This window comes from Anser brachyrhynchus, assembly GCF_964034855.1.
Source record: "Anser brachyrhynchus genome assembly, chromosome: 3".
In the NCBI taxonomy this organism is placed as follows: domain Eukaryota; kingdom Metazoa; phylum Chordata; class Aves; order Anseriformes; family Anatidae; genus Anser; species Anser brachyrhynchus.
The window spans coordinates 94478333-94505455 of record NC_137696.1 but is presented as its reverse complement, the minus strand read 5'-3'; the positions used below and the strand labels follow the sequence as shown (position 1 = coordinate 94505455).

Here is a 27123-nt window from a genome sequence, read left to right as displayed (position 1 = left end):
CTGGGACTCTGTTGTCTATATTACATAATCTGAATTTTAAAAAATGTTGAAAGATGTATACATGAGACTATGCATGGGTCAAATCAAAACTGAGAAAATGGTACTGTGCACAGACATATTGGATGGGTTGGTCAGAATGATCTTCTCAGTTCAAAACATGGTCAGGCCTCTTGGATCCAGCAACAGGCTGGCGTATCTGACAGTTAATTTTTTCCAGATGTATCATGATTGGAAATATTTTTACTTCCTACAAATCTTGTGGCTGTGTTTAGTATTCACCTGCTTCAAATATGTCTGAGTACTGAACATGAAATATAGCCAGCATCTGTATTCAGGAAATCCAAGTTTAGGAAATGGTAGATGGACCCCACCAGCTCTGGAAGCTGTTGCTATAGGAAGGCTACCTTCTAACAAGCATGGAAAGAGGAATTTCTTTCTTTGGCTGCCCAAATGGTTCTCTTTCCCCTATAAAAGGTGCGAGTGTCCTGGGAGCTAGCACTTAAGGGGGATCTAGCCAGCCATTAAATTCCTAGAAGCTCCTGTACACATGGAAACCTGGGACAAACAAATTAGTTGCCTGGCTAAAAAGAATTTTTGACTCTGTTGAATGTACAATTATGTCTAGACTGTTTATGTGAGCACAAAAAGTTTTCAATGATGTATAAATATGGACCGAGAACTCATTGTCCCTATATTTGTACCAGCATGCAATATGCATACCTCTGTTTCTGATGCTAAGGGGACAGGTTATCATTAACTGTTGCTTCTCCCTCCGTACCCTTAAGTCATCACTACGCTATATGTCTTTTATTTGTTTAGGAAATACAAAGCCTCATTAGATATCTGTGAATATGCAGGTAAGTGCAGAAGATCAGAATGATTGTCTAATCATCTAACAAAGTTCTGATCTCAGTTTTCAAACCTGTTTTTGTAAGAGTAGCTACATCAGATAATGAAATACCATTACTGTTTGAATTTCCCAACTGTAATGTTCTGCACTGCATTACATCATCTTACCTTATTGGAACTCTCCTCTTTCCCCATGTGATCTGCCAGTAGTATTGTAAATTCAGGACAGTAACCTTCTGAAATTGATACCAGTGATGGTCTGTGCATTGGCTGTCAATAGAGCATTATTCAGATCAGTTCAAAAATATGATATTCTTATGCTGGCACGAAACTCCTACTGCATTTTCCTGCCCCGTTTTCCTTTTTGTCTTCTTAATCTTCCATATTCAAACTCAAAGTTGTGTATCCCTTTCTCAATCACCCTGTAGTCTTTACTATTCCTAAAAATCTACAGTTTTCCTTACCAAAAACATATTGTTTTCCCCCATTTTTTTTTTTTTAATCTTAGATATCCACTCAAATTTGCTGTAGAACACTGATATTCTCTCTTCCCCTTCCTCAAATCTTCCATCCCAGATTTACTGAGATTCCTTTGTGCTCGAGCTTGATAGCACAGATAGCACAGACTTAACCAACTTAGCCTCAGACTCTGCACCTGGAGCGAGAGGTGGGAGAATTAAGAGAAAGGACCATGGACAACCCAGAAGGTAGGATCAACAAAGATGAAATTTAAAAATAACTAAGTAAATAAAAATAAAATCCAAGAACCCGAAACTTTGTCATTCTTGTGGTAAGGCTTCAACTGCAAATAACATGTTGAACCAGCTCATGTGGTATGTTGTGGTTTGTCAGGATAGTCTGATAAGTGGAGGTCAGGTTGCTGATCTGTGTAAGGCAGAACGTTGCACAAAAGCGTGCATGTTTGTTTTAAAATAGCTGTTATAAACATATGAGAAGCTTAGTGATGATATGAGAATGGGGAAAAATACGTCTTCTGTAATATAAGCATTCCATGCATTTACATACATAAAATAAAAGTATAGCTTAAGTATTTTTAATTGTATGAAGAAAGCTAGAAACCTAAGTGTGAGTCTGGGATAGATTGTGAATGTGTTTATTGTGTAGGGCATAAGCCTACTTTGTGCTGTGTCAAAACCCTTGCTGGGCAGTTCTAACTTGCAAAATACTTGTTTATAAGTAGGTATCATATGATGCTTAACATCCCCAAATTTCCAAGTAGTTATATTTCGACCCTTGGTGGTTTTTTTTTTTGTTTGTTTGTTTTGTTTTGTTTTGTTTTGTTTATTCTGAAGACTGAATATGAATAATATGAAAATAATGCACAGTCATATAATACGAATTTCTCCTTCACTAAGAATGTGCTTGCCTAAAAAAAGTTAAGGCAGGAAGGATCGAGCTGGTAAATGTCTGCCATAATTTCATTTATCTAAGCTTACACTTCCAGGCTTATTTGGAAAGTGTTTATTATTGTAACTGTATGTGATATGAAAAAATATCTGTAACAGATCAGCCAGGGAGAATTTCACATATTTCTTTGCTCAGTCTCAGGAGAGTGTTGAGGCCACCAGTTGTCCATGGTGCAGGAGGAAGCATACCTTGTTGTCACCTTCTCCCTCACTGAATCACATGTGTGTTGGAGGCCTGCATTCACAGACAGGTTGTAAGGCTCTGAGAACTTTATTCTAGGCTTCTTATGGTACTGGGGATGTGGGAGCTCTAAGCAAAACACTAGCAGCCAGAGTTTCCCAGCACACGACTTGGTAGGGAGCAGAAGGAAAATTCTGGATAAGTAGAGCTGATCCAGCTCTCTTCCTGGCAAGACAGTGTGTAGAAGGGTAGAGAATCAAAGTGGTCAAAGAAAGCCTCTGTCAAGCTGCACAGCAGAGATTATTACAATGAGATTACCTTGTAGTACGTCAAAAACTTGCTGCTTCTCCTTTCAACAAATGCTTTTGGGCATTTGTTTGAATTGACAGATCTGAATGCACTGCACTTGCTCCCTTACGTTCCCTCGGGAGGTAGTTACTGTCATGCCATCTTTGAAAAGAAAAAAAATCTTTGTCCTGTTGTAACTGTCACTCTGATTGTCTATTTAGCTCATGAAGTATTCCCACTGGGAATACTCCTGGACTGCCAGCCATTCTCTGTTGCCTTTTCTTCCTATTTTCACAGCCAGTGTTTTCTACAGACCCTTGATTTTTACATCATGCCTGCATAGCTCAGCTCCACTGTGTCCTCCTATAGATCCAAACGGTCTCTGTAAATTTTGCTGTGTTCATTGTTCTTTTCCCTGAATTGTCCCTGCAGTCAGAAGTGCCCAGAACAGATCTCCTACTCATCCCATGCTCCTAGTGGCTTTCAAGGCCGATGTTCTTCTGAGTAACTCAATAGTGACACACATTGCACAGGTTGGGAACCCCTAATACAGGTTTTAGACAGACACTCTTGATTTTAGAGGGAACACTTCCAGCTGTTAAGACCTTACTTCAACACAGAATAAAGAAACTTAACCTCTGAAATTTCTGGAGCTGCATATATGAGATAAATGTAAGGCAAATTGGTTTTTGGTAACTCATACTGGAAGCCTTCAAGTACCAATCACTCCACCAACATTTGGTGGTGGTAGTCTTAAGCTATAGGCTAGCTGAGGGAAGTAGTTATGTTTATAGACCGTCATATGCTACTAGAAAAAAATAGGTCAGTTTATCACTTTGCATTGTCCCTTGTGTAAGTACGGTGCCTTTTCAACTCAGAACTTTTCAGATTTTATGCACTGTTTGCTTTAAGGCAGAAACTTATGAAGACAGTGAGGCAAAACAAAGGCAGGTCTTCTAGCAGTGACATATTGCAAGCATAGTAATAGTTAATGTAGTTGTAGAACAACAGTGTGACAGTATCTTAATTTCTCAGTGCTTTATTTCATACAGATTCTCAGAATGTTAGATGCTGGGAGGGGCCTCTGGAGTTCATCTAGTCCAAATCCTTGCTCAGAGCAGGGCCAAGAAGATTAGGTTGCCAGGGCCAAGTACTGTTGGGGTTTGAATGTCTCCAAAGATGGAGAGTCCATAATATTATGTTTAGTTTTCTTTGAGTTTGAGAATATAAGATGAAAATTGAGTTCATGCCTATCAAGTCACCTGTGAGCTCAGTCAGTTGATCCACTCACTGCTCCTTCCAGGGGCTTTCCTTGGCTTCAGGAGTTCTCTGCAGTTTACCTCTGTTTCCATTAGACAACTTGTCTACATCTATGCATTTCCAAACTCTTTTGTCATAATTTTTCATTCTGTACAAAAGTTCTCTTTTGCCTCTCTTTCTGACAGTTTCTATAAACAAATATTTGTATAAAAAATTGTGTAAAAGAGTAGTATAGAAATAGAAATAATGGTGTTGTAGTGCAAGCTCCTGCACGCAAGCAGTATTAAGGACAGTCTAATTGTGCTCATTTGTATAATTTTACCATAGTTTGTTAAAATGTAAGTGGATAAATGGAGCGGAAAGCTTCTGGTGAGTTCTCCATGCTTTTTGAATGAAACTGAAATTTGATAAGAGTCCTAACTGTAAGCTGTTTCACTGCATTTACCTTATTTTGTTAGAACACTGTTATTTTAAAATTATTCCTATGTTCCATATATATCTGTAACTGTGGAAACCATGAAGTGATTAAGAGGAGTACAGTTGATGCTTTCATGGCTCATCAAGACAGCCAAATGTTCAAATAGTTAAGAAAAACCTTTTGTTATTTTTAAGAAAGTTAGAAAAATTGCACAAAAACGATCAATGAAATCATGATTTCTAGTGTATTCTAATGATCTACAACAAAGAGATTGGTATATAAAATGTGACTAGCAATTTATGGCTACTACATTATCAGAAATAAATTAAGAAATTGATGTTAATTCAGGCAAGAGAAATAAAGTTGGGAAAGAAACTGATTGATTGGTGAGGAAAGAGTGCAAGTGTAGACAGAGCTTTACAAATCGGTGATTATTGCTTAGAATTCTCCAGTTACCGAGGAAGTAAAAATACCAAGGGTGAAACTGGATAGTGTGGATGGGTAAGGAAGGAGTGAGCATAGCAAATTCATTTGAAAGGAGTAAGGTTAACCACAGGAACTGTGGAAGAATCAAAGCATTGGGGTGTTTCAGATTGTTGAGCTTCAGAAAAAGGAAGTGGTGTAAGCCTTATTGCGATCTGTGGATAAATAATGCCTATACTGTCTGATGCTCCATATACTTTTCTTGAGGGTTATTCTTTGTTTCGAAAAATTCTTAATTTCGAAATTCTTAAGCCCAGATGAAATCAGCCGAAACAATTAAAACATTGTGAGCCCCTTTGACTTTTAACCAGCCAGGACAAGAGTCATACTTCCCTTTCTTCCTCCACTCTCTTCTCCTGGCATAGTAGTCTCTTTTGTCAGTGCTGCAAGGAAGTTCACATCCAAGGTTTCATAGATTTGTCCAAGCTCTACTCTTGCTGTACAAGACCACAATTTTAACAGATTTATTTGCAGGGAGGGACAATTTCAAGCTATTGTATGTAAATGTGTGGGTGTGGATTTTTAGACAAAACACCCGACTTTTCCACTAGCCAACATGGTTTCTTCCTCACTTGACCTCCAAAGGCATTCATTCTCAAAGAAGTACATTGTGATACTGACTGGAACCTGGATGTGTGCTATTTTAGAAATATTGTTTCGTATGGTAACTTTATAATTGCCTGAATTTATCACTTCCAACACTCAGTTTACTGCAGGATTATTCTAGAGAATCTTTAGTTTTTGTGGAAGTTGTCATGAGCTTTCTGAAAGATTGGCAGCTGTATCTAAAAGATTTTGGCAGCAAAGCATGTGTAAAAAATTGATTTTTTTTTTTTAATTTTATTTTTAATTTTAGAACAACTACTAATGCTGTTACTGGCAGCAGTGTCAACAAAGCTGGCATAAAAAAGACTTTTGGTTAACTAGAATTATTGCTCCACTGCACATTCTCTGCGTCTTTCTATGGCAGTTTATAACTCTGGATTTAGAAACATAGGCCAGGAATATGATTTTTAAGATTCATATGGGGTTCAGTTGCCTCAAAGTAGGCATTTGATGCCATTTTTCATGCTCTGTGGTACATGACATGTATGCAAATGGCTGGTAGATGTGACATAACTCCTGAGGCAGGCTTCTGACCTCTTAATTGGCACGTGGCAGCCAGGTGGGATATGCTGCCTTGTCTCTAGTGGCACAAGCCTAACATTAGGTGCGACGTTTCGTTTTATTTGTGTGCCTGCTTGAGAGCTGAGTGTCTTCTTATTGGATCCTGTTGACTGTGTTGACTGTATTGACTAGATATCCGTCGACAGTAATGGAAACTTAAATACCTGCCATGCCAATAGGCACTTCCATGTAAAAACAGAAATCTTCCTGTCATCCTTAGTTGTACACATAGGGTTTGATTTGAAAAGTTAACATCTCAGTTAAGTATGAAATGCAAGCAGAAGAAGAATATAAAATGCTATCTCTAGTATAAGTGGAAAATTCGGGTGAGGTGAGCTTTTAAACTACCTTGTGGATGCTGTCAGTCAAACATTTGAGTGGCAACGCAGACTTTAAGATTACAAGATACCTCTTTTCCTATGAGCATGTCTTGAGGCATCATTCGTATGTGCATTCTGTATTGCTGGTAAAAGATTGCGCTAGTGAAATGTTTATAGGGCATTTACAAAACTGCCTTTCTGCGAAACGTAAAATCCTGTGAAAACTTCTGTGCCTGTGCAAAATTTAATTGCATTTGTCCACTGGGTTAAAGTATTATTACAGGGTATGGGGAGGATAGGGGGGAAGAAACTAATCGGCTGTCAGCGTAAACCTCATTTTCTTGGCAAGTTGGGATAAAGGTATCAAGCTGAAATCCTAAATTATGAAGGACATCTCCTCTGCACAGGAATGGAAGACAGAGTACTAAAATGGCTATACATCACAGTCCTGAAATGGCTGAACCCCTTATGTCTGAAGAGCATCAGTGTGGGCAAAGCAGTCCCCTCCCTGCTCTCTTGCTCCAGAGGAGAGGCTTCAGCAAAAGCTGGACCTAGATTCCTAGGCTACTGCTGTGCTGACAAATTAAGCATAATCTGGGTCTGCTCCTGGATGCTGGAGTAGCTGAAATGGTAAACTGACAGAAGACTATGTGGCATGCTTTTGGTCTTGTGCCTACTAGCTCTTTCTCATCAATTTTTCCTGATGGTTTGGGAGCTGGGGTGTTCCACAGCTCGTCTCCAGGAGGCAGTTTGTATGCAGCCACCATGCTCTGAAGCATAGCAGAGATCCTAGTGTAGGTGCAGGTCATTTCATGTCATTTGGCTTCAGTGCTCAGAAAAGTTTCTGTGCAAGTGCAGTATTGCTGGTATTTGTGTCCTCTCAAGATGTAGTTTTACAAGAGACAGTGAGCCACTGCTTTTGAGGAAACATCTTTCCCCCATTTGCCTCTGTTCCTGGCCACATAATTTCATACCATTTTAAAATCATTGTATCCCTCCATGAGAAAAATGGATGTGACAAAAAATGAACCCAATTAAAAAAATGCAGATGATTTTCTACTAATTTTCAAGTTCAGCTGGTCCTTGGGACCTGACAGTTAAAGGAGAGGATACAATGGAGCATGTGGTATCGTGAAGCTGGGAAAAAAGAAGGGAAAGGACAAAGCTGGACAGGGAGAAAGAACAGCAAGAGAGGAGGGAGAAGGGTGGTGAGAAGACATTCCCTTTTGGTGATTGGGAGGCACTGCATGAACTCAGTTGTCTATATAATTTTTTAAAATGTGTCTAATGAAAGCTTGGTTTCACAAGCACATTTTCTTTAGGAAGATAGAGTTGCTTGCTTTTTTAGATTTTGGACTTTGGAATGTAAGGATTCAAGTAGATTTTCAGCCTCATTTATTTATATTTTCATGGAGTGAAGCAATCAAGACATCTTTAGCTAGTGTTTCATTACATAATTCATTTTGATACAGTAGGAGATAAATGCAATGCTATTTACTGATTTCATGGTTTGCTGCATCTTTTATGTTACCTCAGAAAAATGAAGTGATATGTATTCTAACTTAATTCTATGAATGAAAAGTTTCGTAAGATAAAATTGATAACATTCCTTCCCTCTGACTTTCAAGCAATAACAAGTAGGATGGAGGCAGAGCTCTGCTGAAGTTAATAGTGTCTCTAGCAGAGAAGAGGCTCTGCCTAATTAGATCTGCTTGAAAGAACGAGTGTCTTCTAGAAGTGCATAGAAGAAAGTGGCTAAAGGAAAATTAATGAAAGCAATAGACTGAGCAGACACTGTGCAGACACCCTTCAGAAGGGAAATAATTAGGATAGCATAAAGGTTCTGTAAGGAACAGCTCACGTAACCTTATATCTGCTACATTAATACACTTGTTAATTTCTTGTGTGTAGATGAAGCAGAATGCATGGGAGGCAGTGCAAATGTGAGTGTGCCATTTCTGAATTCATGGAGGGTGAAGGAATGTGCTCATAATGAAGCCTCCTAAGCATCTGGGCATGGGGATTTGGGGAGCTTGCTCTGACTTCAACAGGAGTTTAGCCTGGCATGTGTCACAAAAATTTGGTATAAAGTTTGTTTCCCCTCTAACATGACTTTAGCCTCCCAGTGCATGTTTGGAAAGAAGACTCCAAATTAGAGAGTGAAAAGAAAGCCCTTCTTCATTCTAACCTACAGTTTGGAATATTAATCATAAAGAAGTATTCTTATTGCTGTAACTTTTTTTTTTTAATGCTCTTTTTCTTTGTGTGTATAGTTGTATATATTATTTACTATGGGCTCTTTCAAGTTGGAATTTTATGTTGTGTTAGTACAGGAATACTGTTCCTACTCATTGTGGATCACATTCAGCAGTACCTGTAAGAGTAAGTTTGAGGAATATTTTTTCTGTGAATGACGTACCCCCTATTCCACTTGAAGGCACGCATGGAACCCTTCTAGCATGTTTTCACGCAGCCTGTAAAGTTTTCTATGTGAATCTGTGTGGGAATTGTTGACCCACCTCTGCTGAGTCCTGTATGTGCCACCTCGTTTTTGTTACGTAGCAGTAAAACCTAGAACCCTTTGCTATGCTGTGCACACTTTTTCCTGAGCCATGCCTTTGAATGAGGAGCACCCCTTTCTTGGTTCACTTAAATAGCTTCATGTGCGGATGGATGTGTGTTGATTTATGCAAGGATGCAGTAAGCCAGAAGCACACTCAATAACAAAGCAACCAGACTATGGATGTCTTGAATGACCTACTGTAGTGCTGCATCAGAGCTCGCCATCCAGAAAGGAGTAAACAAACTATTTTTGACGTGACAGGCCGGAGGAAAATTGTCTAACACCCTTCATTTTACTGATGCATCGCACAGAGGCCCAGAAGCAACATTAGAGAACTGTAATCCTTCATCAGAGCATTTGTTTGGTTGCCTAACATCTGTGGATTGTTAAGATAAGTTATTACACAGACCTGCTTTCGTTTAGATTAGTTTGGACCACATCCCAGTATATTCAATCAGGATATAATTCCTGCATGCTGCTAAATTGCTTGCTCCACATACTTCTCTAAAAATGCTTTTCAATATACAGTTTTTATCTCTAAAAATGCTGTTTGGTATAGAGTTTTATCACTGAAACTGTTATGTCACTTCAAGTTTTTGTTTTTCTTTCCTTTTAAACAAAAGCTTTTATTATTTTTCCTTTTGGGCTGCATATATCTCAAGGCAAATGTAGCATTTGTTGAGTCCTGAAGAGAATCCTAAGCAGGGGTGGTAGTGTAGCTCCTGTGTGAGTATAATGCAGATTTCCTACGTGTGCTGACTGTGGTGATTGGTATGTATTTTGTGTCCAAACTGCAGTGTTTAAAGACAGCCGTGAGAATATGTTTTTTTTGTATTTACGCATCTAGTACTTTTTTTTCTGTATTCTGTATTTACCCATGTCTATCTGTGCATTAGCTATTCCTATTTGTTTGGATTTTATAGCATTTTGCATAAAACTAATTACAATATCAAATGTGATTATGAAAATTAACAATAATTTTTTTGACAGTTATTACATACTTTATACATATTTTAAGTGATCAAATACATTAACGTTGTAAATGAAGTCTGTGACCATTTTTACTCCTTTAGAGTGCTTGCATACATAAGCACATATATTAAATAATTGGAATATTTCAATTTTACTTCAGTATTTTTGATCCTTCCTTTAAGCAAGCTGTGCTTTATTTAATATTTATTAACTCTTCTTTCAACTTTCCCTGTAGGTTAGTAAAATATAGGCAATGACATATTTTTGATTAATGATTTTGGTTTATAGCATTGATATAAATTTTATACACAAACCCATATGCATGCACACTCTTGCTGTCTAATGAGGTGCTGTGTCAGAGTCTATAAAGGCATTTAATCATGTGGGTTCTTTTTCTTTTTAGTCTTGCTGGTATTTTAAATACCTGTAATGATAATATCAGACAGACTGAACTTATTCTATTAGAACAGATAGTCTGAATTGCTGTTTTGAGATGTGTAGTAGATGAAGAAAATATGACATTTTGTAATCAAGGGATTTTTGCTTAAGGGACTAGTGTTTATTTTGAAGACGTTGCAGTTCCTTTTGTCCTACTACGGGCTATCTCTGTATCTTTAACATAAGACATGTTTGTGCCACTGCTGAAATAATTGTAGCTTTTGGTTAATTTTTTTTTAATTTCAGTTGTTTTTTTGTTTGTTTTTAATAGGTATTTTATTACATATATTTTATTTATATATATTATTTTATTCATTATATATTTTATGTATTCTTCCTAAGTAGAAATATAGCTTTTTTTTTTTTTTTTTTCTTTTTTTTGGGTAAAGGCACAGTCCAGATACAGGGAAAAGAGTTTGCTGTCTTCTCAGTGTTTTGGTCAGACAGTGGAGAAATGGTCTTGGAAGTTCTGATGTGTTCTTGAGACCTAAAAGGCCAGTCTGTTCTGCGATGTTTGAAATTAATCTCAATTATGCTAAATATGTTAAATGCCTAAAATTTTAACGTTACCACAGAAGGCATGCGCTTCCTCCCCAGGCCAGAGAATAAGAGCCCACTGCCAGATCTTTGTCCGGTTGCAGTTTCTTCCATGTAGTGGCTGTTTCCTGTTCCTTTCCATGTTAAGTGTTGTATCATTTTACTGTTGTCGCATCATTCCTGTGTTGACACAAAATAATTTAAGGATAGTTTTCATTCCAACATTTGTCATCCTTTTTACCCTCTTACTTTAGAGTTTTACCCATTCTTTTACTTCTTTTCACATTAAACTCAAAGCTTTTCTTTTCCATTCTCCTTATTAGTTTTCAACCTTTTTTCCTCTCATCTCTTTTTATTTCTGCCAAATTCTTACCTCATGTATTTTTCATTTATTTTGTCTTTGTTCTTCTGCCTCAAAAACTCTTTTTGTCCTTGTCTCAAATTTAAAAACTATTCACACACTTTAGTCTGCTTATTAACCTTTTATTCTTCCCTGGTGAGGTACTCCTGTACTTCAGACTGCGTTGTACAGTGTATGCAGTGTACAGATTGAAATGTAGAGTCTTGCCTTATTGTGTATGTGCTCTTGTTTATCCACGTATCTGGAACTTGGCAGAAAAATAATCCTAAGAAGCATGACTTGTGAACTCAGCTTAATTGTGATTGTCAGGGACCCATGTTTGTTTATTTATTATTTATTGCTATTGTTTAGAGAGATGGCATATAATCATTTTCAAGTGGTAGAAAATATGATACTACTACCTTCTCTTTATTGCTGCATCTAGTTCTCTGTCAGTAGGTTTCTGTATGTCCTACCTTACATCTCTGGTAAGTAGTCGTGGATGTAGCTAAACGTGTGTGCAGTAAACACCAAATTTATTTACAGGGTTAATATTGATTCATGTTGTATGAGATAAAGGGAAAAATACCACGTCAGTTTCCTGTGGCAGTGGAGGGACCAGCAGCTGGGCAGAACTCTGCCACCCATGTCCAAGGCTGATCCAGCCTGGTAGGCTTTTCCTGACAGTGATGCTCACCACAGCCAGCAAGCCAGCCAGCCCCCCACCAGCCACATGAACATCAGCAGCAGCGTTGGTCATGTCGCCCCTGGTTCTTCTCGAGAGAGCTAGGGCTGGGCTGGGGGAGGGTTGCTCCGGGTAGGGCTGACGTATATTGACAGCACATTTTGGAGAAGCTCGCATAGCATGTGCCTGTAGGATGCTTGGCTCTAGCCAGTGCAGGTAGCGCTTTGAGAAGCATGTTTGAGCACTGGCATGAGCACAAATAGAGGAAACGAGAGGTCGTAACTGACCGCGGCAGAATGAGCATGCGTTTCAGGGGCTGAGGGGTAGCTGCACTGACTCTTCTTGTTGTCTTCAACTAGGTTATGTGGGTATGCAATTTATGTCGAAAGCAACAAGAAATCCTAACAAAATCTGGAGCGTGGTTTTTTGGAAGTGGACCGCAGCCGTCACCCAGCCAGGACGGAACACTGAGTGACACAGCGACTGGTGCGAGTTCTGATGTACCGAGAGAAAAGAAAGCAAGGCTTCAAGAGAGGTCGAGGTCACAGACTCCTTTAAGCACAGCAACTGCCTCACCACAGGAGATCGCCCCTTCCAGCGTGCAGTCTGACCGGAGGAAAGGAGCAGAAGTGGCGCAGCCAGCTATGGGCCTGGACCAAAAGCAAGTTTCATCAAGGTCTAGAAGTGAGCCTCCAAGAGAGAGGTAAGGCTTTCTGTCTTGGCAGAGGCTTGTACCTGTAGATGCTGGTGCTGTAATATTAAATGGGGCTTTCCGGGCTGCATATGCATCTAGAGCCATGCAAGAACAAATAATAAATTGATTTACTTACCAAGGAAGTGTACATTGGCAAATACATCATTAGAAGCATGTATTTTGGGCTGAACAACAGAAATGGGGGGGGGGGGGGGGAAGGGGCGGTGGAAGATGGGAGAGAAACTAAATAATTGCTATTTAAGGATATTTCCATGGACATCAGTCCATGGATGTCATATACTTTTAATGTTGAATTATGGTTTACTTTGAAATTGTAAACTTGGGTGTGTGTTTCAATGTTGCTAAACAGACAGGAAACCTTTAACTTGATGAAATAATCTAGTAGAGCTAAAAAACAGAACAAACAAACAAAAAACAAACAAGCAAACAGAAAAACCCATCCCTGTGGAGTTCTGTCAGATATCCTTATTTGTTATATTTTTATCAATGATTGTATTATTTTTTAATAATAAAACAGGAAATAGTGAAAGATCTCATTCACATATGCAATGTAAACATCCACGCAGAACAGTAATTGCACCATCCTGAAATCAGAGCAAGTTGCATGCAAAACTAAGACCAGCCGGAAGCAAACAATTGTATTTCAAGTGACTAAATGAATCAATTCCTGAGCTGTGTTCACTTTAGTGAACTGGCAAAGAGTGGCAAATCAAGAGAGGATAATGTGATGAATCAGTTGCTCTTTTGGCTGCTGACTGCCAGATGACAGCAAACGAGGACGGGGCCTGTGGCAAGAGTCTGCTGTAGAAGATTCCCTCTTGGCCAGAACAATTAATCTTTTTTTTCATAGATATTGAAGCTGAAAATGAATGACGAAGAATGGCTAGTAACCTACTGTGTGGGTGAGGTCTGTATTTTTTTAACAGGAGCAAAACTCAGGTTAGTCTTATGTATAGGTATAGAGGAAACCAACACCTGATGCCCTTCCCTGATTCTTTTAACTTTTGTCAGTGCTGAGAGCAGACTTTTAACTTTTGTCCCCAGAGCAGACATCACTTAGCTGAAGGACACTTTTAAGGCAGCAAAATGCTTTCTATTCCTGCTTTGCTGTCCAAAAATTAAATGGTTATATTAATTATGCAATAACAATGTTCTCTGCGTGTCACTGACACTTTCAAATGAAGGCCAAGGGTTCAGAATGGAGAGCATCTATGGTGAGCCAATGTATTGCCAACAACTCAGGAAGAAGATGATGGAAGAAAAAGGAGAAGGGCTTAACTTGGATCACATCCAACTTGGACTGTCCCACCTGTCTGCAGATATCTGCATCAGTGAAAATCTGTGATCCAAAGATGTATCTATGTGGAAGGGAAGATTCAGTGCCACAAAGTCACTCCTTGTGGCTTTGTCATGGTGTGGGTTCATCCAAATTATGGTGTATAGCTGTGTTCAGCCTTCTTCAAAAACAATTGATTCAGTTGTGAACTGGAATATTCCAAGGGCAATTGGAATGATGAGAGAGAAAGGAAAATATATATATACACATTTTATGGATTTTACAATTCTTTGTCTTGTTTATTCTTCCAAAGTGGAAGAATAATTAGAAGAGATTTTTATGCAGATTTATTATTCATTATTTTGGACTTTGGTTATATAGAGAAATAAGTTAAATTTTTCATCTTGTTTTGTTGGTACAGAAAGGAATGCCATTAATTTATCTCAAAGAGTCAGTTTGCTTTTCTTTATATGCTTATGAAGTGGGCACTTTGTTTTAGAGTTTGGATAAGTTAGAGCAAACTAGATCAAGTATTATTATTTCTGGATATATTCTCCTGCATTTTTGATTATTATTATTATTACTACTACTACAACTACTACTACTACTATTTTGTACTGCTGTTGTGGGAGATATTCCATTTGGTGATATTTATATTTATAGTGTCAGGGTGCTTGAAGTTAATAGTGTGTATGTGGGTAGTCTGTAACCCTCACCTCTCATGACTGCTGCCAGAAAAATGGAGAACATACTCTAATACTCTGTCATAGTGCTGCAGTTACTACAAAAATAATTCTGAGTCGTTAGCTTATTGTATGGGTAAATTATTTTTATCCACATTTATCCATTGTATTCTTTGTAATTTTACTAATTAATTGGACTGTCCATGACTTGTTTTAATCAAAGTTCAGTCTAGACATTGTTTGCTATTGAAAAATAAAACTACTGTTGATAGGATTAATAGATTAAAGGATTCATTAATGGATTACGTACCTTTCTGTACATTTTGCTGTGGCTTATATCAGTTAATAATCTGTTTACTACAGGATTTTACACAAGTATTTCTGTTGTGCCTTAAATTCTTCAAATTACTGTACCCTTTTCATTGTAGGAAGAAGACGTTATTGGCTTCAGACCAGAATGGCAAGGGTGTAAAGAGTGAGCGTAAGCGTGTGCCAAAATCCTCAGTTCAAAAAGACGGACCAGCAGATGACAGGGAACGTAAAGAAAGGCACGAAAGTAGAAGGCTGGAGAAAGGGAAGTCACAGGACTATCCAGACTTGCCAGAAAAACTTGAGGAAGGCAAAGTGCCTGATGATGAAAAACAAAGGAAGGAAGATGAATATCATACTCGATACAGGAGTGACCCCAATCTGGCAAGATATCCTGTAAAACCCCATCCGGAGGAACAGCAGATGCGCATGCATGCCAAAGTTTCTAAAGCACGGCACGAGAGAAGACACAGCGATGTAGCTTTGCCACACACAGAAATGGAGGAAGCGGAGGTACCTGAGAATAACTTAGGAAAACGCTCACAATTACAGGGAACTCAGGACAGAAAATCTCTTGTGGAAACTCAGAGGTCGTACTCTATAGACAGAACAGGTGATGTAAGAATTTCTGTTTCTAAACAATTAACTAATCATAGTCCACCAACTCCCAGGCATAGTCCAGTTCCTATAGAACACGTAGAGTACAAGAACCACGATTCCTTTAAAAAACAGAGCCGCCTTGATCCTAGCTCTGCTATTCTCATGCGAAAAGCAAAGCGGGAGAAAATGGAGACCATGCTAAGGAATGATTCCCTTAGCTCTGACCAGTCGGAATCAGTGCGGCCATCCCCTCCAAAGCCTCATAGAGCAAAAAGAGGCGGAAAGAAAAGGCAGATGTCAGTTAGTAGCTCAGAGGAAGAAGGGGCATCAACACCAGAATATACTAGCTGTGAAGATGTGGAGATAGAAAGTGAAAGTGTCAGTGAAAAAGGTAAGGATCTTTATGTATATTATGCACATGGACATGGTTTTGGGGAAAAAAAATCTGTATTTTAATCTCTTTTGCCTGATTTTTGAACATACCCCTTTGTTTCTCCTTCCTTCCCCCCCCCCCCCCTTTTTTTTTTCCAGCTGAGAACTCTCGTACTTGTTCACATTTGGTTTGCAGTGTTTCCTTTTGCATTCTTGGACGAAATGGTTAAAAGTAACATGAACTGTTGAGTTTTTCTCATTCTCTTCCCTCTTTCACCAGAACTGTTAAGATTTTGAGTTCTAGTATATTCTCTTGATGACATCGGTATGCTTGGTCATTGCTTCATCCTTTTGTCTGAATGCAGAATAATTTTCTGTGAATCAATGGAAATTGAAAATGAGTTCTGTAACAATCTAAGACCATTATAAAGAGTCATAATACCTCAGTCTTAAGATGTGCTACACTTTTACTATATTAATAAAATACCGAAGATCTCTTCCTTTGTTAACAATGATAGGGCATGGGGCAAAGAGAGTTATACAAGAAAGAAATGAGAGTTGCCTAACCTATTGTCGAGATGACTTTACTCCCAACTTTACAAGTATGTTTACATTCTGTTACTTGAGTTTATCTGTTCATGGTAACACACTCAGCAGTAAGGAGTAAGTGTAGTAGACGTTGTGCTTTTAAACAAAGCCTTTGTTCTTGCCAAAGAAGTTAATCAAATTCATGAACGGTGAGCAGATAAAATAAGCATCACCAGGAAAGAGTGTGGTAAATTACTGTCTTACAACTGTAACTTGTCTGTAAGTGACATTGCATTGAGCTGAATGCTTTATCTGTCTTTGGAAGTAGCTTTTAGCTCTTTAGTTTAATTATCTGTTTTGTAACTTGAAAGATTTTTGCAGGTGTTCATACTCGGAATGCCAATGGCTTGTCTGCATTACCTTTTATTTCCTGGCAGTGTTTCCAGACATGTCTTTGATTCAGATATGTTAATCTGTCTGTCTGTCTTTATCTGATGTTGTAGTCTCCTGACATCCCCTGAAGCTCTACGTATGCATATAAGGAGACAACATTTATCTCCTACCCCATCTGAATATCTGTTTAACTTCCTAAGCACATTTTTTTCCATTCAAAATATGGTAGCATGCTTTTCTGCTCATTTTTAAGGAAGGGTGGTGACCATGTCCCTGGTATCTTGTTCAAGATTCCACTTCAAACCAAAAACAACAAACCCCACAACCTTTTTGACTTTGAAAGGTGGTCAGAAATTTTGTAGAGTCTCCATCCTTAGAGATGCTCAAAATCTAAGTAGAGAAGATCCTGAGCAACCTGTTTAGTTGACCCTATTTTAAGCAAAGGGGTTTGATCAAGGGACCCTCAGAGGTACCTGAATATATATATATATATATATGTGTGTGTTTATGTTGGTATACAATACATTAATTCCAGAAAAACATCTATTCATTTGATAGCCATGACAAGGAAAAAGTGGAAAGCCTTTGAAGTAGTACAGAAGAAGAGCTAGGCAATGTGAATACAATTTTTGGTAGTAAAATATCCAATTATTTATTTTTAGAATTAAATTTTCATCAATACTTGATAAAATATGCAGTATTTTGTAAGAACAAATGGAAAGGCAGAAAAATTTATTACCTAAGAAAATTTTTTAGAAAACTTTCAATACCTTAAAAGATAAAATGCCAAAGTAAAAGGATGTAGTGTTTAAAAAATGTATTATTAAAATAAAAGTACTATTAAAAAAAAAGTACTTATTAAAAAGTACTCCTATTTTAACTGAGATCAGAATCCCATCCCCTGTGATTTACCAGCATCATTCCAAGCAGAATTTCACTCACCATTCCTTAAGTGCTTTGAGAGAGATACTGCACAGGTCTGTAGTTGTAGTGCTTTAGTACCTAAGCCCAGCAGGGTCTGGAACCCATCCTCTCATCTAAATATCAGCTCAGTCAGAAATCTGGTGCCAAAGTAATATAAATGGAGTGAGAAAGATAGAATTATTGCAAATAAATTTTTGAATTTTGAACAGCCTTACCAATAAAACCCAATATTTTAAAATTAAGTCACATTTAGTGACTGCCAATAAAAAACAATCAGAAACTGAGTAATAATCATGGACTTACAGAGGTTAATATAACAGTGTTTTGTAGCTTTTCAATTCTCTACTGAACATCTAAAATATAAGTTTTCTATGGAAAACAGCTCACACCTCTTTAAACGAAAATGATGTTATGTAGACATGTAAGGTATAGGTAGGGTGGTTGAGAATGTTGAAGAATCAATTGCCAAAAAAGACACATAAAGTAGATAATTTTTAAATTTTTTTATTTTTCTTTGCATCGTGGTTACCTAGATGGTTGTGCACCTTTTGCACCAGTTCTGAATCTGTAAGAAAACTAATATAAAATCTTACAAATCACTACATGTTTAAAGAACTAAGCTTCAAAATAGATAATTACGTTCACCTTCAATCAGTGAAGAAAGGGAAGCACCTTCAGAGAGCAACTCATCTAAAACTGGTTAAATTGATAATAGATCAGGTGCCAAATCCTTAGCAGTTGTGATTAAAAACAAATAATAATACAGAAGTCCTCTTGGTACCTCAAATAGTCTGTTGTGAAGAGAATTACTAGCTGCATACTCTTAAATGACAGAAATCTTTATTTTGCATTTTTCTAGGTTGCAGACTTGGTTGAAACAAATTTGCTTAGCTGTATGAGATGCTCGTAGGCTAGCATTCTCTTAAATATTATAATATGAACAGACTGGATGAGTGATCAAATCTGTAATGCATCCAGTTCATGTAACACTAGACTACTGAGTTCAGGAAATGCCCATTATTTCTTTTCTTATGACTAGGTGTGGTCGTCATGGTTGTTCTTTCACTGTTTTTTTTTTTTTTTTTTTTTTCCCCGTTCACTGGGAAATTCAATTTTCCCATTCACTTAAATTCAGTTTTCAGGTGATCATGTGAAAATAAGTGCATTAACATTTTGTATGAATGTGGTTGGTTAACCCGGGCCAGCAGTTAAGCACCCACCAGCCATTTGCTCACTTCCCACCCCAGTGGGATTGGGGAGAGGAACGGAAGAGCAACAGTGAGAACTCATAGGTCAGGATAAAGGCAGTTCAATAAGTGAAGGAAAAAACAAATCACACCAAAGATGCAAACACAAGACCACCACCCAACATTAAACTGATGCCCAGTCCCTCTCTGAGGAATGGCTACCTTGTTAAAGACTTGCTATTTTGGGATATAATTATATAATATATAAATATATATATATATATAGGAACAATATACATATATATATATATAAATATATTTATATATATTGGGACAATCTTGATTTATTGAGAAATCAACTGAAATAAATCAAAAGTGTATGAAATGTGCAGTAAATAGGATTAGTTAGAAATACATGAACTGCTTACAGCTCTCTGAACTCTTAGTTTCAACAATAGAGCCAGGTTTTTTTCTTTTTTTTTTTTTTTTGTCAGTACATGCCATTTGGGCAAGTGTGCACCATTGTCTTTGGTTGTTTTCTTACAAGACATAGGTAATAGATAACTTACAAACGGTATTAAATGAAATAATTTAGGAACTCATCTGTAAGATTTATTTCCTGATGCATGTTAACTAGAGGTTTTGGTTTTCCTTTTAGAGGTTAGTTGGATGTGACAGTGGAGAGAGTGTTTTGCTTTATGTTACTTCACTGAATTATTTACATCTGCTAAGCACTTCACAGTTTGTTTAAGTACTTTAGTTCTCCACAGAATATTCTGTGCATTAGCCTGTCTTCTGAACCCTCTGAAAGTGCAATTTAGCAAGTACATCACTTGCTATTTACTGTAACCATTTAATGTATATCTCTTCAAAATTATTAAAAGTAAGTCATAAACACTGGAGATATTTTCCTTCCAAAAAATAAATGCCTTTGGAAATCCAATGGGATTTTGTCTGTTTGGTGGAGGACCCCAAAATTTATGTAGCACTTTTTCCATGTTTGAGTAAGTTTAGAGAAAGTACTGTTTAGCAGTATCCAAAGGCCATCTCAAATTTCCTTTTAAAAAATACTTTACCCTTTAAAATACATCATGAGTGTTTGCTGATTAATGATTTTCATCTTCTTATTAATACAGGCTGTAGGACTCCTTATTCTAAAATCTGTAATAGTTGAGCATTAGGTGGACTGAGTTTCCAGTGACAGCACCATCCTGGGAAGGCAAAAGGAGCTCTCTTAGAAAGCAAGAATTACATTTACAGTCACTACAAAGACTTACTAGAATAACATAAACCAAAAAACTGCAAATGCAATCCAGACCTCCCTTTAGAACAGAGAACACCTTCTGCTTACTGCCATCCAACGAAGAGTACTAATTAGATTAGGTGAAAATTTGTGGAGAAAAACATTTTCTTCCAACTATGAAAACAAGAATTTGTGTGGAACTTGTAGATTTGTGTCCAGACAGAATTGTACTTAGCTTTTTATCCCAGTAGTAGTAGTTACAAGAGGTATTTTCAACTTCTGTCATGCAGTCTGTGAAAGTGGAAGAAGAAATAGTTCTGGAGGTTGGGGCCATGTAAGGAGATGCTGAAAACTGCTCATCTACTTTCATGTAAATAGATGTGCTAATGCTTTTACATTCTGCATGCTCATTATACCTATTTGCCTTAATGTGTATGTCGTTCACCCAGTTAAGGCTTGGAAGTATGCCTAATACTCAAGATACTGATGGCAAAATGGTAAAAACCTCAGTAAAACTCAGTTTGCCTTGGCAAATCTGCACTGGGGCTTGGTGCTTGGGGGTGCTCCCAGAAGAAGGGGAGCAGAAACCAAATCCCTGCCCCTTTCTTCCAGTGCTGTAATGCTGCTGGCAACCGAAGTAGGGCATGCAGTGGGGTGTATAAATGGACCGATGTCAGTAAGAGGCTGTAGAGAAGAGGAGGCTGGCTTTAAACATTCTTAGCTGAGTGGTTTCATGTAGGTATTCTAAATTTATAGTGTAGGCAAGTCAAGTCGTACTGTAACATCTGCTAGCATATTTTAACATCTGTTCACCGGGAGAGTTGGGAATGAAGGTTTCAAGAGAGCTGAATTTGTTTAGAACTGTGACTGAGCTTTAACTTCGTATAAAATAAGATACCCTTCCTAGGGCCATTGTTAGCTCTTAGAAATTAGTTCTAATTTACGTTCTAGTCCTTGTGAAATAATTCAAATCTACATCTGGTTCAGATTTTAATGAAAATATAATCTAGCTCCAGTTTCAGAAATCTAGTCAGCGTTAGTCTTACTCAATGCTATTAATATTCAGTACTTTTTAGTAACTGAAATTATTTATAATGCTTATGGAGTTATAAGTAAGTGCTTGTTAAGTTAGTGCTGGGCAGTAAGAAATCTGTTCTGTGTACTTGCAATTAGGTAAAGTGCATGCATGCATATGCAAATGAAATAAGCTGAACATGAGTGGAAAAAAAGACCTGTGGTTGCCAGGAAATCCAACGCTTCAGTGAGATCTGTAACCACGTAACTGGCAGAGTCACAGCAGATGTGTGACCAAATTCTCCTTTGAAATCGTATTAAAGCACTGCTGCTAGTTTGCCTTAAGAGGGTTATGAACATGCTGGAGGAGTCCGCAGAAGAGCAGTGAGAATGGCAGAGGTCTATAAAACATGATATATAAGGAACGGTGGAAAAGATTGGGGTTGAGATGTAGCTGGGCTTTGAATGGGATAAAAGAAGCTGGAGAGAAGAGAGAGGGTGACTGCTGCTCTGTTCCTCTGGAACAGAGGACATGGTAGAAAAAGATGTTACAAATTGTTAAATCCTGAGTTTTTTCTTGCATCTCTGGAACTTGGAAATGCATTATTGTTCTTTATTATTAACATGGAAGACCAATTCTCAGGAATATTCAGCCCCCATTTTTTTTTTCCCCCCAGAAACCATTCACCTTGCACTGGAAGGGGAAGGTACAAGAGGAGCAGTAGGTGACACAGGTTATAGGGACTTTTTAAGGGGAACTGAGAGCTTTTGAAAAGTCTGTCCTGACTGTAGTTGCAGAGCACTTCACAAAATGCAGCTGTGCAGTGAACTACAGTCCAACTCAGCTGGCTTGACACGTGGTGGTGTGTTAGAGCCAGAGCCTTTCCCCCAGGCTATGCTGTACAAAAGTCTGCCGTGTAATTTGTATATGCATATATTCTGTCTATACCATAAAGCTCATGTGGACTGCAGGTAGGGATTTGCTGTTACTCTTTTGATGTAAGAGCCTAGAATGAAAAATGAAGCAAGCTGTGTCTGCCAAAGCTGCACAGCTGTGCAAGGTCTGTGCAGCATTTCAGAGGTCTCGGGGCTGAAATCATAAATTCACAGAGTTACAGAATATCCGAGCTGGAAGGGACCCACAAGGATCATTGAGTCCAACTCCAGAGTCCCCAAAAATAAAAATGAAAATCAGATCATGTGTCTGAGAGCATTGTCCAAACACTTCTTGAACTCTGACCTGAAATCCAGAAAATGAAATCCAGAAACCCAAACTGAAATCCAGACCTGTGCTCCTTTTTACCCATATGGGGAACCTGTCTCCCTTTTTGGAGAAGAATAAAATCCTGTGAAAGAAGGTAGATAAATTATTTTATATTTTAGAAAAGTAATTATCAGCATACTTTACTTTTGTGAGCAGTGGCTTTGCCACACCTTAAATGCAAATTTGACCAGGTCTAACTTGCTCCATTTTGCAAGTTAAGAAAGGTCCATTTTGCAAATACAGGGGTACCATAGCTCATCTAAACTTTCCAAATGCAGATGTGGCCTGTGAAGGGGGAGTGGATTGGTGCTCGAACAGCAGGCTGAAAAGAGAGTTTAACTCCATGGGCATCATGCACTTCATTTGGGCCAAGGCTAGCTTGGGTTTCTTGGGTTTCTCAGTTCTAAATGCAGGTCAGTAAGGAATTTGAGTATTTCCTTAACTTTCGTTACTTAAAAGTTATTGATTGCATATAGGTCCTAACAATGTATATATAGTGTTACTTATGGGAACTATATATATTAGAGAAATAAGTAAAATAAAATGGTTATACCCCTTGGCTACCTTGTAGTTGCATGTGTAACTTAAGATAAAACACTTCCAGACATGCAGCAAGGAGAAATGAAGCACATGACATTTATCTAATTTTAACTCATGTTAAAATGTATTATTTAGTTGTATGCACTCACTTCCAAAATTTAAGTTTCCAGCTTTTGTAACCTAGTTCTCAGTTTGGTAATTCTTTCCTCTGCAATATGAGTTTCAATACCAAGTATTCTCATTATTGGAAAAAAAATCTTTTTAAAGCAAATCTGAAGTGATGTTTTATCTGTTTTTTAAAGTACCCAAATCTTTGTATTTTTTAGAATTACTGAAAATGCAATTTTAGATACCTTTTCACCAGAAATAGAAATTCAAATATGAATTTGTTACCTCAAATGTAAATTCAAATTAACAATTTCTAAAACTTTGTTATTCTTATTAAAGTTTATTAGCTAAATAGAATAAATAAGCTATTAACTAAAAACCATAAAAATATTTTACCTACTTTTTTTAGCCTACCTTTATTAAACTTTCATAAAGTTTGTATTTTATTTTTTGGATTTTTTTTTTAAATGCTGGGTGCTAAGAGTATATTTTTTGTGTTGTTCAGAGGAAAAGCAAGCGCCATAAGCAGCTCGTTTTAACCCATTAGGCGACACAATCTGCACCGTTAAAAGGGTGCTCAGTAAGCCACTAGATGGAGCTGTCAAATTTAACTTTTGCCTGTCACACCCTATGGAAATAATTTCTCTCTTATTAGCAAAGGGAAAACCTCCAGTTACCAGAGGAGGATAAATGCTGTTCTGAAGCAGCTGGACGTAGTTTTGGGTTGCCTCAGCCTGCTCCCACATCTCAGGTGGGAATTGCATGACCTGGATGGAGACTCCCCTGGCTTTGGGTAGGAAGGATGGAGCTTTTTTTGGATCTGGCTCACTTTAACCTCTCTGCTGTGCATTCACACGATCCTCGCCTGAACTGTCAGATGAGCAAACACCTTGACTCACGCAGTGAATACCGAGCAGAGCCGTGAGTTGAGGGCCAGTGAGCAGCTTTTTCCAGTGCCCCAGAGAGCCTTGGGTCACTCAGAGGTCTAACGCTGCTTCCTGACCGTCACGTTCCAGAGCTCTCCCACAGCAAACTGGTGCAGGCTTACATCCAAACACCTGAGATGCCAGGCGATTTGATCTCTAGGGTCTCTGGCTTTACGTAAAATATGGGATAAGGGTGATTTGCACTTACAGATGAAACCAAGTGTCACAAAAGCAACTCATAAACCTAAATTTGAATAGATATATCTTCTCAAAACTTCCTGATATTTGCTGTTTCTGCCAATTTTTATGTAAACGCAGTGAGCCTTGTCACTATGCCCAGGTAGGTTTACTTATCTCCCGTGGGGCAGGCCCGTGGAGTTGGCAGTAGTGCTGGATCAGAGTTTGTGGGAGGGCAGAACAGCTCCCAGGGGACAGGAGTGGGAATGGACACTTTGGAGTAGATCCACTTGTGCTGCCCTGGGCTCTTGTCCACTGACAAGATGCTTTCAGATCAAGCTGTACAAAAAGTTGATTAATCTGTTCCCGTTATCCGGTTCTAAATCTCACTGCCAAAGCAGTCTTAGGGAATGGCTGTTCCTGCAAGCCACTGAAAGGAGGCACTTAAGAAGACATTAATTTTTGCCAGGGAGAACATTTTTTTTTTTTTAACAAACAAATGTATCATTTATATTTAGACTTTTCTTCAAATGTTTCCTTTAAAATTCTACTCTATCAGCATCCTTTTCTTGTTTTAAAACAATAGCAGCAACAAGAAAAAACAAATAATATGGTATTAACTTAGGGCTTATTGTCAGAACGTCAGCTGTGTGCACTATGGTGGGCCTAATCTTACTTTGACCTAGAAAATTGTTATAAGGATCAGGAACGAATTTTCTGGCTTAAACATTAAACAAATGCTTAAACAAACAACATACTCAGTGCTAAGCCCTACCTTTAAATGCGTGGATTTTTTTTTGTTTGGATGGTATATAAAATGTCAAAAACAGCAAAATATTCTATTCAATAGACATAGGCCTTTCAAAATGAGGTCAGCACAAGACTACATACAGCTCTAATTTGTAGGTTTCAATCTGAAATTTTTAGAATTAATGGATATGAGAGGAATCTGAAAGAAAAGGAGGGGATGTAGGTTAAGTTGTCAGAGTCATCCTGACCTGGTGTAATAGAAGGAACCAGTGATCCCTAGATGTCTTTCACCCCTGCCTGTATACCCTGTCAGCCCCAGCCTGTACGTGAATCAGTTCAGAACACGGGTTGACTTTTGCTATGTTTTGCAATGGGGGAAAAAAGGGGAAAAGGGACAGGTTGGCAGGAAGGGGAAAAAAAAAGTAATTGTATTAAGGAATTCTGTTAAGCTGCTGTGGCTGACTCCAGTCAGAAGCGGTAATGACACTATCATCATAGCTTGGATCTCCTATATTTGTTGGAGCCCAAGTTTGCTGATGATACTGGCTTTTGCTGTGGTTCCTCTTTGGGCAGGTAAACTCGGGTGCAGGTTGCTTGACTTCTCTTCCTGCAGGAAGTAACATTCAATTGATCTGAGCAATCCGGGTCTGTGAGCTCAAGCCTGTACCTGAGCATGGCTTTCAGAGGCAGCTTTGTCACCCCAACACTTCATCCCTGCTTATCCTGTGCCACGCAGTGAGGAGACTTTGAATGCAAATCTTCCACGTCCACCATGCTGTAGGGCATGAGAGTTGGGAGAAATCTATCACTGTGGAGACTTTAAAACAACAGCTAGGGACGACAGTTAAAGTTGGGAACATCAAGAGTATTTTGAGACTGTTGCTCCGTAAATTAGGAAGTTGGTGTCTGCATACCAGTTACCATTTTGCTGAAAGCATCTGGCTTTGGTTAGCAATTTAATGGCTGAGCAAACAGTTTGAATTGGGGTTCACTTAAGAGGACCTTTGACTTTAAAAAAGACTATCTAGCAGATCCTTTATACATATTGGAAGTTAATTTAAGTACTGCCTTTATCACAAAGAAAAGTAAATACATCACACAGTCTATTTTTTATATACCAGGGTCAAGAGGAAGTCCAGAAGACAGTACTCTGTAAATCTGACAGTGCAGCATTTATTTTCTGTGTCTTGATTATCAGTAGATCCTCCTCAGTCAAGGAGGGTAGGAGGATTATGAAAATGATCCTGAGGAGATGCTGCTTTTTTTTTTTTTTCTTTTTTTTTTTTTTTTCCCATAGAGTAAGGAACTCAGACATATTGCAAAATTACTGGATGGTGAAAGCTAGGTAACAAAGATCTAAGCTGCCGCATCTATGAAATTTATGAAATGTTTCTGGGCGGGTGCCAAGTTCCTTCACTTCCACTTGAATTGGTTCAGATCAGAGTTTGAACTAAAAGCTGTGGAGTAACAATAGCATGACATTGGTTTAGCCCGAGCTAAATAAAAGGCCAAACTTATTAGCACCAGTACGTCTCCCCCTTGATGTGACTACATCATTTCTGCTTTGCTGCCTTTCTTGCCAGCTGGTCAAGAATATAAACAGAATATGCTCATGCCTGAATTGAAGGGAGTATTGATGAGCTGTAGCAAGCTTGTGTTTGAGGGCAGACGTTCAATTAGGAGCTGTATGTCTTTTTCACCACAGTCACTTCTTAGCCTGTGATTTTCTCAGCAATTATGAGAAATGACAGGCCAAGCTATGCCAATCTGTTGAAAAGTAAAATGTAGAAACGGCACAAAAACACTTCTGGATGTGTATGTATATATTTGTATATAAGAAATTTCTGTTTTAAATGTTAAATAGTCAACAATTATCTTTACAAAGTTGTAAGCATTTTCCCAAATACAAAACTCAGTATTCTTCATTGGGCAATACTTTACTAAAAAAAGAAGGTGCACTTCTGTTGCAGAAGTGCACGGAGTGAACAAAAGTGTTTTAATTAGCACAGTGTCGGTCAAAATCTGCACTTGAGCCTATCAGAGGCAGGTGTATTTTCTCCATTTTGTTTAATTATGGATGCACAGCCAAAGTGCATCCCAAGTTACACATAAGTTTTCTGTGATCCCAGGAGAGCATTTTGTGGCCTGGAATATGGCTAACCGAGCAAAGCACAGCCTTGATTCCT

General features: G+C 38.2%; 1 protein-coding gene across 30 annotated transcripts in view; it reads left to right on the top strand.

Moving 5' to 3' along the window:
- RIMS1 (regulating synaptic membrane exocytosis 1) overlaps window positions 1-27123 on the top strand; it is a 318659-nt gene that overhangs the window by 131201 nt on the left and 160335 nt on the right. For all 30 annotated transcript variants that reach the window (XM_080587725.1, XM_080587724.1, XM_080587702.1 and 27 more), the window contains 2 exons: window positions 12288-12631; window positions 15031-15902. In XM_080587725.1, coding sequence (XP_080443851.1) covers window positions 12288-12631; window positions 15031-15902 — 1216 coding nt within the window. The remainder of the gene's footprint in view (window positions 1-12287; window positions 12632-15030; window positions 15903-27123) is intronic.